General features: G+C 46.1%; 2 protein-coding genes across 2 annotated transcripts; one reads left to right on the top strand and one right to left on the bottom strand.

The window, feature by feature from the left end:
• The first annotated feature begins 2,666 nt into the window (after positions 1-2,666).
• On the top strand, positions 2,667-5,782 carry LOC142570655 (uncharacterized). Its single transcript, XM_075679016.1, has 4 exons — positions 2,667-2,941; positions 3,016-3,126; positions 4,574-4,705; positions 4,782-5,782. Exons 1-4 carry the CDS (start codon positions 2,734-2,736, stop codon positions 5,747-5,749), a joined length of 1,419 nt encoding a protein of 472 aa, XP_075535131.1. The 5' UTR covers positions 2,667-2,733; the 3' UTR covers positions 5,750-5,782.
• A 278-nt stretch (positions 5,783-6,060) lies between these two features.
• LOC142570654 (uncharacterized) lies at positions 6,061-9,922 on the bottom strand. Its single transcript, XM_075679015.1, has 6 exons — positions 9,711-9,922; positions 8,899-9,151; positions 8,230-8,401; positions 8,021-8,120; positions 6,695-6,990; positions 6,061-6,066 (listed from the first exon to the last, which is right to left on the bottom strand). Exons 1-6 carry the CDS (start codon positions 9,808-9,810, stop codon positions 6,061-6,063), a joined length of 927 nt encoding a protein of 308 aa, XP_075535130.1. The 5' UTR covers positions 9,811-9,922.
• Positions 9,923-10,794: the final 872 nt, after the last annotated feature.

The raw sequence follows: 10,794 nt of genomic DNA, 5'->3' as shown, positions 1-10,794 counted from the left end.
CCACTTTCCAATTCCCCGCAGGGGCGTCTTCGTCAGCAGGCGTTTGGTGTGTTGCGACACCATTGTACCCGAGCACACGAGGGTTGGACCCTCCCGCGTGTAGCCGTGCGCGGCTTAGCCGTGTCCGGGGAAAGGGGGATCCTGGGGGTTGAGCCGATGCCGGGTGTTCGGACCTTTAACGCCCCCCGGCGGAGGCAACACACCTCTTTGGCCTCTGCTTCACGTAGACGGCACCCCCGGACTGACCCACCCGGGGGAAATCGGCAGTCGCCTTTTCCTGTCCTCCTCTCCAATCTTCGTCTTTCTCTATCGCCTTGTTCAACTTTCCTGTCTTCTCTTCACTTCTCCTCACTTCCTAGTTTCCCGGCGGCAAGGGTTAACCTTGTGTGGCTAACCTACCTTGGTTATGTCGTATTAGGTTATAGTTGAGGTGTACAGCTGGCGTGGGCAGGACTTGCTTGCGAGTTCCTGTCCCGTCCCCTCGTTGGGCTCCATGGTGGGCGGCTGGCATCATGACCGAACATTAAACGCACTTTATGGCTCCACCTCTATCAGAAAATGATCGCACTCCAAGAAGAGTGCGGACCGAGGACATAACTTCCCAATGCTTCCAAAAAACAAACGAACATTTCCCCAGGTATCGTGTCATACATAGTGAAGATCCAGATCAACCAGCTCGAAAAATGTCCCCATTCATAGTATCAAAATGTCTGACTTACGCCGTCGGCCTTGGCTACAAGGTGACGAAGCTAGCCAGTGGCGACCTACTCCTCCAAATCTGAGACAAAGCACAATACTCGGAACTCCCAACCTTAGTGTCCTTTGGAGACGTCCGGGTAGCCGTAACTACTCACCGCTCACTAAACACAGTCAAAGGAGTAATATCTGAGCACGATTTCCTCAACCTTTCTGAAGAAGAGATGTTGGATGGTCTGAAAGACCAGAATGTCACCGAAGTCCATCGTATGAAAATCCGAAAAGACGACAAGGAAATACCTACAAAACACCTAGTCCTGACATTTGCCTCCAGCCAACTCCCCGAATCCATAGAAGTAGGCTATCTTAGAATAACTGTAAGACCATACATTCCAAATCCGAGACGATGTTTCAAATGTCAAAGATTCGGCCATGGCTCTCAGAGCTGTCGTGGCCGCCAAACATGTGCCAAATGTTCATCAAATGCTCATGAATCCGTGGACTGTACCGCTGCACCACTGTGCGCGAACTGTGAAGGGGATCACCCCGCGTACTCGAGATCATGTCCGACCTGGAAGAAAGAGAAAGAAATTATAACGATCAAGACCAAGGAAAACATAACTTATCAAGAGGCACGAAAACGACACTTCTCAACATTTCAATTCAAAGCAAAAACAAATTTCGCCGATGTGGTGCGCAGGGGCGGCACACCACACCAGGCCTCGGCCACCGCCCAGGCAAAGCCCGAGGCAGGGCCACTCCCGCCCCCGGCAGACGCAGAGAAGGCTGCTCTGCCACCTCTGAACAAAGGCGCGCCGGCCTCTCAGTCGGCCGCCCGCAGGGCTTCCCCCAGTCGGGAGAAGCCCACTAGCCGTACACCCGCGGGTTCACCGCGGAAGTCCAGAGTCTTTAGTGAGGCAATGGACACAACACAAAACTCGCCTCTGCTGCAGCAGAAGCACAGCTCCCTGGAGCGAAAAATAAAAACTCCAGTATTGGCACCCCGAAAACCAGCATCCTAATTTTTAGAGCGCAGCTCTTTGGCGTCCGTTCCTGGGTTTCGCGTCGTCGTCGGCGTTGTCGTCGGCCTCGTAACCAGCTCCGCCCCCCTTTCATCCCCCCAGCGCTAGCAGCGACCGACTGATACCGCTGGATGCCGCTGACGCCGCTAGAGAGTCAAGATAACGTGACTGCATAGAACACCGTCGCCGCCATGCAGAAAGAGGAGGAAAGGGTCCCCCCCCCCCCTGTTCTTGTGTGGCGGATAGGGTGCTCTTCAGTTGCCGACGCGCCGGTTATTTCACGTAGGCCCCGGCACGTCGACGAATACGTGACCACCTTCCCACGGCTAGACCTGGTTCTTAGCGCTGCGGAAGCGAGGGTATCATATTGTTTGTGTCGGCATCGGCGGCGTTGTCCCTGAAACCAACTCCGCAGCTGGGGTTAACTCACTATCGGCGTACGCGGCATCAGTCAGTCGCTGCTATCTCTTCCCTCCTCCCTTTATCGTGTTGTCCGCTTGCTGCGCGCGCTTCTGCCCCCATCGTTTGCCGCTGGGTGTACACGCCGCCCCCCTCCCCCCTCTTCCTGCGAGTCTCCGGTTGTCAAAGCGCCGGCTCGAACTTAATTCCTTTCTTCGCTCCTCCTCCAATGCAACCCCTGTGCGGTGGCAATCAGAGAGCCAGATCGGTGGCGGCGGATCTGTATATGTGCACCGCCCGAGCCGAAATTGCCGCTGCCGTTCGCCCTGTGCGGTGGCAATCAGAGAGCCAGATCGGTGGCGGCGGATCTGTATTGGCCTCGAGCTCCACCACTGGAAAAGCTGGCGCCACCGTCGACGTGACGTCCTATGAGGGATCACGTGGGCATAGCGGCCGCGTCGGCTGCTTCGGGAGCGCCGAAGCGAGCTGAAAACGAAAGTCTAAATTCCCTCGTACGCTTCGGACCTCATTTAGCGGCGAGATTTTCCCGCTTCGAGTGCCTCCTTTACAACGCTTGAAAGCACTACAATAGGTAGTGGCTGCCTTGGCACGCAACATGGTAGGCTACTGCACGGTGCCGCAGTGCCGGACGTACGCAACGGAGCCCGATGTCAGCCTTCACACATACCCACGGGACAAGAGGCTTCGTGAAGCTTGGATCACGAAACTAAGAACCGGCAAGCAGCCATCGGCTACAGCTCGTGTGTGCAGCAAGCACTTCCGCGAGGAAGATTTTTGCTACGGCGTCGGGGCTGCGATGTTCGGTGAGTAGCAGAAAGCGCGCACGGAGACGCTCGCCCGCGCGCGCTGCCCGGCTAAAGACGCTTATCACTCGCAGGCTGGAAAAGGCGCTGGCTTTTACGAGGTGCGATACCATCTCGGAACCTTCCAGTGCGACCTCTTGATCGTCCGCTCCGTCCTCAGCGTCCGCAAAATCGACTGCAGATACGTAAGTCATTGTTTAGACTCGTTGAATGCAATATCTACACGACGTTTGCTGGTGGATGTGCATCGCGAGCTAAACGCTGTGGCTGCGGCTCATTTGATGTGTGCTGCATTTATTGTAGCAATAATTTTCTCTCAACCAAGCTTGCGTTCTTCTGACGGAAACGCTATGCGCTAAAAAAAACAGCGAAGTGCTGTGCGAGCCGAGATTCACAATCAATACCCTGCCTACGGTGGCGGTTTACTTATGCGTAAATGTTCGTATTGCTCCTGGTTTTATTGACACGAAGGCTCAAACATTTGATGCACATGTGTACCAGTATTGTAAACAGGCCATTTAATTGTAATTATGGCAGCGAGAAACGAACAACAGATAAGCCCTGTGAGGCATGTTTGATCTTTGCTCGGCCTTCCCTGGTTCTCGCATTTCGAGGGTATTTCAGCTAAAAACAAGCATTTTTGCATCATGCTTCATGATACTTGTAATCTTCCGACACTAATTTCTACTGCGCATGGGTATTTTATTTACTTCTGCTCGATCAGAGTCCATTGCAGCTAGAATACATGTTAAGTTTCAGTGTGCGGGCAACAGGAGAGCTTCATGCAAGCACTATGCTAAACTGTAAACGCAAGTCATTGTCGAAGGGTAACAGCACCTAAAATAACTCATTTTTCCCAATATGCAAGATCTGCTGTACAGTGCATGACCAGTTCTCATGGTGTCAGCATATCAAGAAAAAGGACCTAGCTACAACTGTACATTATAATAAGCTTAAAGTAGTATGTAAGGAAGTGCTGTTGCCAAATCTTGGTTATGATGTAATGGTGAATCACAATGTTCTGATAGTTGTGCCAAGATGCTGCGGTCTTCACCAGACTTGGAGTAGTGATGCAAAATGTGGTCACCTGTACTGTAAGAAATGTGGCCGTTAACTAACCCACTGGAGGAACAATTTGTGCATATGTCTAAAAAAGTACGCACGAACTTCAAATGGTTTATAACATGACTAGATGAGAATGTGTAAAGTTATCAGTAATGATAAATACTACGTCAGTACCTATAAGAATTATTTTCGTAAATCAGTTCTGCAGAAACCTGCAAGATGGAGGAAAGTAAATAAATATTTCCCTCTAAAAAATTGTTTTGTATGCGATGAAATAGTATGATAGCAAAAGTAAATGTCACCATTCTTTGCAGCCAGTTGTGAAGCATGCAAAGTAAAAAAATCGAATCCACACAAACCAAGTATTGTTAACAGTTCTAGTTAGAAAGGAAAGAATGTGAACATCTCTACCTTTAGCTTGAAATGTTGTTGCTGTGCTGTGGTAATACATGCTCTTCTATATACATTTAGAATTGGTGCTTAACCAAGTCATTTTGCTTCATATTTGTTGTGGGTAATATGCTATGTGCTTTAAGTGTGCACAGAGGACAGACCTCTCGTTTACAGAGGACAGACCTCTGGCCGAGACCTTCCATAAAGATGATCCTGCAACACTGGCTGTTGACCCCCAGGCCAGCACCAGCTCACCCCCCATTCACACTGATGAAGAACAAGATTCCAGTGAAACCTGCAGCCAAGGTGCGCTAAGAACAAAGGTTAATCTGTATTTTTAATTCATGGGAACACCCATAATAATTATTATTTTCTACTTCAGCCATACCTTCCGAGGTCCTTACAGTTACGACTGACATTGGTGTCCAAGTCAACACCCTTGACGCAGTGCGGAGCCAGCCACTAAGCATTGCTGCAATCCAAGATGAAAAAGCCCTCATTGTTCTTACTGGTCTAACCTTCTTCCAGCTTTTCTACAACTTGTGTGACCTATACACAGATTGTAGACTACTTTCACATGCAAAGGGATTTTGCATCTCAAATGAAGACGCTGTGCTGCTCACGTTTATGAAGTTGCAGCACAACCTGACATTTTCAGTGTTAGGTGTACTCTTTGGTGTTCATAGAACCACTGCAGCCGACATCTTTAAAGCAAGTGTGACAGTCCTTGCAGCAATATTGCGAGAGGCAGTCTATTGGCCAACAAAAGAAGCTGTTGACAATATGACTGTGTACTTTAAAGATTACACCACTGTACGCGCAGTACTTGACTGTACTGAGATACCATTGCAGAGGCCCAAGGACATGGAGTCTCAGTTGCTGACTTACAGTTGGTATAAAGGTACATACACAGCTAAAATTCTTGTCTGTGAGACACCAGGAGGACACATCAGCTATGTCAGCAATGCCTATGGGGGAAGGGCATCTGATTCCTTCATAACTAAGGAATGTAGAGTGTTGGAGAAGTTTCTACCTTCTATAGACAGTGTTATGGTAGATAAGGGTTTTCTGATTGACAAATTATGCCATGAACACCACATTAAAATGGTGCGTCCACCTTTTTTGAAGACCAAAAAGCAGCTTTCAAAAGATGATGCTGAAAGAAATCAAAGCATTGCTGCAGCACGAGTTCACGTGGAGAGGGCAATCCAGCGAATGAAAGCATTCAAGATTTTGGGAGGAAATGTAGGAATAGAACTTTTTCCTTTTATTGATGACATTGTGCACATCATAGCTGGAATTGTGAACCTTTCTAAGCCAATTTTCAGTGATGACAAGTTTTTAAATTAGGAAATTATTTAATACGACAGAGCACGCAACAGAGAGGCCACGTAAACAAGCCTGCATTTGTTTTTGGTCATTAGTCGCACCGTCTAGAGAATCTGTAGATGCTGATGTCCTTAATTTTGCTAACAGTGGTTCAGAGGTGAACATGTATGTGCATGAAAACACTTTTCTGATGTAAAAAATCCTCTCTAAGCAACGATCTTAATGCAGATTACTCACAATATAGCTCAATAGTGCAATGAATGCGACACTAGGGTTGTTTGTACAGTCTGCACCTTTGCAATCAATTTTCTGTTCATTATTAAAAGCAATGTTCACATCTTGAGTTTTTTAACGAGTTACATACGGGAGCACATAAGACTTAAAAAAATATACAGCTCGCTCTACAACAGTGCTAAAAAAGTCTCTATCAAAATTAGCTGTTAGCAGCAGCACATTCTCGCTGTCCTGAAAAACAAAGAAATCAGCCATCTCTACTTCTAGAATACCCATTTGCACTTGAATTTGGCAGAAACATCTACTTGTTTTCTTAAGGCTAAGGTTGCCGTTGCTCAGTGATGTTAGCTCCTTAGCCTTAAACCTTTCCAAATTAACTGGGCATTTTACTTCTAGCACTCTGGTAGCACAGCAGCTACAAGTAACAAGTCCATCTGGACTTGCTCCAATACAAGGGTTTTCTTTGGAAATTACAAGGCCTGCGCTTTGTAGTTGGAGATTTTGGTGTGTTGTTGTGGCTAAGTAGAAGTCTTTTGCTGTGTTCTCAAGCAAGGATCCTCTTGACATAGCTGGAGTTTGCACCGTTTGTTCCCTCATCGCTGACTTAAGCAGAGGGCGCACGTCATGAGGGCCCATTTTTGTTTTCAGTGTATGCACTCGCGTGTACACAGAGTAAGCAATAGATGCTGTTATGAGTCCTTTCCTGTAGAGCATCCAGTGTTGCGAGTTCACCTGTTGCTCTGTCAAATGCGTGATTGTCTGAATGTTTGATTGTGTGAATGTCTGCTGCAATTGTATATAAATGTCTTCTGTTGAAAGTGCCCCCGCTTCTACTGCTTTGATGACGGCTTCTGTCAGTGCTGGTGGCCTTGCTACGCAAGACTCTTCCTTATTGTGCTCCAATATTTCTCCACATGCACTGTGTTCATTTGGCATTGGGGTTGTATTTGCTGCATCTGCAGCTCTGCAGTCTTGTTTGCCACTTGAAGATGAGCTGCTGGCTACATCTGCTGGATGCGTGGGGTTTCCTGGAATGCAAGCACATTGTGTAAGTGCCAAAAGTCATGACCGCAGCTTGACAAAATGCCGCCACATGAGCGTATGGTATATTGTTGTGCTGTAAAGATGGCAAGCATACGTACATCAACACTAAAAACAAGAAACAAATACAAACCGTGCTAATGTCATTTGTGTGCCACCTTGTGTGTGCAGTGCAACAATACCGCATACAGTGATGCCATATCAACTAGCCCCAATCGAAGCACTTCTGACAACACGTGTACAGTCCAATTTTGCTCATTGTACATAATCTGCCTTGTATTAATGTTTAGACTCTATGACTGTGACTGGGAATTATGTCCACAATTTGTATAAGTAGTTGCTCTATTGTTTTGATTTTATTTACACCTGCAGGTTCTAGTAAAAGATGACTACATGTAGTGCATTGGTCATAAATACAGTTGGCTCATTACCAAAACTTCATTTGTCTGTGTTTTCTTGTAAGCATGCGCTCTAATGTGAAACTGTCAAAAAAGTTTACAGGCCATGGAAGCAGAGATTTAGTTGTAAAATATTTGTTTTAACGTGTTCCTGCAGCTTAAGTGGATAACACAACACAATAATCTTGCAATCCACTACCCATGCAAGTTATGTTTGCAGCAACCAGCACCAAAGTGTGTAGATAGCATTAAGTGGTGTATGTGGAAGAATCTGTAGTCAGCCTTACAGGTTCAATGAAATGTACATTGCAGTCCACTGTTAAAAGGAGCAGGAATTTTAGTGGTGCTACTCAATTGCATGTCACTGCAGGTTTCAAAGTAGCTGGGTTTCCTGTTACTAGCAAGCAAGGTGAAGCAGCAGCAGTTCCTCTCTGAGTGGTTGCACAGTGTGTTAACAAGAATTGGCTAGTACGAAGAGCTGGAGTGCTTCTATATTGAGCGCTTCTACCAAATATGTTCTCTCTGACAGTGGGTTGTACATTTCTTGTAGTTGGCATTATCTGTGCACAAATGGTGTTGGCAGCCAGTCATGACTTAATGGTAGTAAAGGTGTACTTACTGCTTTCACTGTGCCTGAATGCTGTAGAACTGTAGGGCAAAGCATGCAGCAGCCTGTTTAAGGTGTCCTCAGTGGGAAGCTTCACGTGGTCGCTCTTCGCCTGAAACATTTCAGGAATAAACATCTGTACTTTACTTGGCTCTGCTTTATTTTACTGCTGCTATAACTTTAACGTTCCATTAACCAAGTTGAAAGTAATTTTTGTTTACCTTTTTTGAACAAGGAAGATCCACAATCTTCCTTGGCATATATTTATCTTTGACACCTGCCTTGAGCTCTTTGCCCCACAGCTGAGGAAGATCAGTGGAAGACAGGATGTCAAAGGTGTCCCTTGCATTAATGTGCAGGAGGAGTGCAACCATGTGCTTGCATTTGTGCAACCTGAATGAAGACATGCAGAACCAGCTGTTAGCTTGGAGTAATATACATGCTTACTGAATGAATCGATGCCATACTAACAGCCATATACACCCACAGAAATTATATTCGGTAATGTACATAGAGTGGTACAATAGAATGCTGCTAGCTAATAACGTAGCGGTGCTTTCTTGTGCACAGAGACATGCATAGGTGTGCGGTCATTTTACTCACGTTTGTTGAATACTTCAATTCTAGTTGAAAAGAAGGGTAACTGAGGGGGCTAATTTTGTTAGTGACAACCATATGAAGCCAGTAGATAATGAAGTCAAGAAAAGCAGGGGTAGTAATTTGTAGTTTTTCTGGTTGGATTATAACAAGAAAGTGGTCAAATTATTTTATAAAATTTGTAATATTGTTTAAATATACGCTGAAAGTGATCAAAGGATTTCATAAAAAAGTACTTTTAAAATGTAATGCTTCAAAAAATTTGCATTTTAGTATTTACACTTTGTTTTTACCCTGCTTTGCAGCTGCAAGTTGCTGCAATAACTTCTCTGTCTTTCACGGAAATTTCCAGCTCATGCGGGTCCTTGTTTAGTGCCGACGTTTGGAGAACAAGCCCAGCAAACGTTATTGTGGCATCTTTCTTCTCCTTCACATTGCATTCTACCACATGTTTCGATTCGTAGACTGCTTCTCCTTCCAACAGCAGTCGCGAAGTCGTGAAGCTTTGGTCTATGAACGCGGTGATGCTCGATAACGGCAAGTTCACTGGAATGGAAAGGAAAGGGTAAGAAGCACATCTAAAAAAGAATGGCATATGCTGATGTTTGTATTAGCACCAAACAATTAATGTACTGTATCAAGAAAAATAAACAGTGGGGAATAGCTCGCCGAAAATACCGATAAATATGCAGTGTGACACAACTTGACAAATAATAATATTCAAATGTCCAAGAATTTATAAGAAACGAAATATAAGATTAAATTGTCACGACGGCACATCAGCTGGCAAGGCCCGTAGGCGTCGAAGTCCCTAGTTATAAGAAAAATATTTTTGAACAGCTCTGACAGTGTCCAGGCAACAAAGGTTGCTTCTGTACAGCAAAATGCGCATATGCAGCGGCCTAAAGCTCGCGGCACGGTGCGAAAACACGCTCGCAGCGAAACCGAAACTTCATGCGCGGGCGTGCATGCAGACGCTCATTCGGTCGCTGCGAACCATTGCGGTCGCTGCACTGTGGTTTCATTCTGTCATGCTCCATATCGTTATACAAACAGCCCACTATCAGAACATATTTCACATAGTTAGCTCTCGGCAATTGCCTACCTTTCACGCAAGAAGCCGGCTCGGGAGATTCCATCGCGGCGACCGCGCGCAGTGGCTGTTCACTGTTGTATTCTGCAAAGATATAGTGTCTGTAGACCATTCTGTGCTTTCTGCTTGCCTAGGATTATTATTTAGACAATAAAAAACGTCTTTCGTTTCGAAAGTACTTACAGAACTGTCCGGGAGAGCTCCCGCGTGAGTTTTCAGCGAGCGCTGTCAGCAAAACCTATGAGGAGCGCGTCACGTGATCCCTCATACTACGGCAGCGAGGCGCTTCCGATAGAGGGCGACTCCGTAACTCCTCGCCGCCAATATGTGCACCGCCCGAGCCGAAATTGCCGCTGCCGTTCGCCACTGCGAAATTATCTGCCAGTTCTTTCTGAGCCATGAGCGAGACGACCGATGGAAGTCCTCCGTCTGCTGCTGCTGCTGCTGCTGCTAAACGAGCTGCCAGAGCAGAGGCCCAGCGCCGTCGCCGTCAGAATCCAGAGGTGCGTGCCGCCGAAGCAGAAGCTTACCGTCGCCGCCGTCGAGATGATCCAGGAGTACGGGAAATATAAAAAAAAAATTTCTGTGATAGCGCATACATGTGTTGCTCGATTTCTTTGCCTCAATCCATCGAAAAGGTGAAACAGCTTATTTGCTGCGCTCAAATTTCGCATTAGGAAGTAACGTAATCGTCGGTAATTTTTTAACTACACTCACCAAACATGGCGTTACTTATACAGTGGAACTGCCGAGGACTAATAAATAACTACAGTGACATAAAAGAACTGTTAAACACACTGTCCCCAGTGGCTTTATGCTTACAGGAGACCAACTTAGGTCCCAAACAAAAAAACATATAAACAAGTACAATGTCTTTCGGTCTGACCGAGAACACGCAAGTAGACTGTCTGGAGGTGTTGCTATTGTAAATAAGACTGGTATTGCAACCCAAGAAATCAAACTTACAACCAAATACGAAGCTGTTGCTGTCACTGTCATTCATTTTAAGACGATCACAATATGCAATATATATCTTGAGCCACACCTAACAGTAACACTTAATGATTTAGAAACCCTTTTAGAACAGCTACCAGAG

Source organism: Dermacentor variabilis, chromosome 2 (assembly GCF_050947875.1).
Source record: "Dermacentor variabilis isolate Ectoservices chromosome 2, ASM5094787v1, whole genome shotgun sequence".
In the NCBI taxonomy this organism is placed as follows: domain Eukaryota; kingdom Metazoa; phylum Arthropoda; class Arachnida; order Ixodida; family Ixodidae; genus Dermacentor; species Dermacentor variabilis.
Note: the sequence above shows the minus strand (reverse complement) of the source record. Positions and strands in the feature narration are given on the sequence as shown.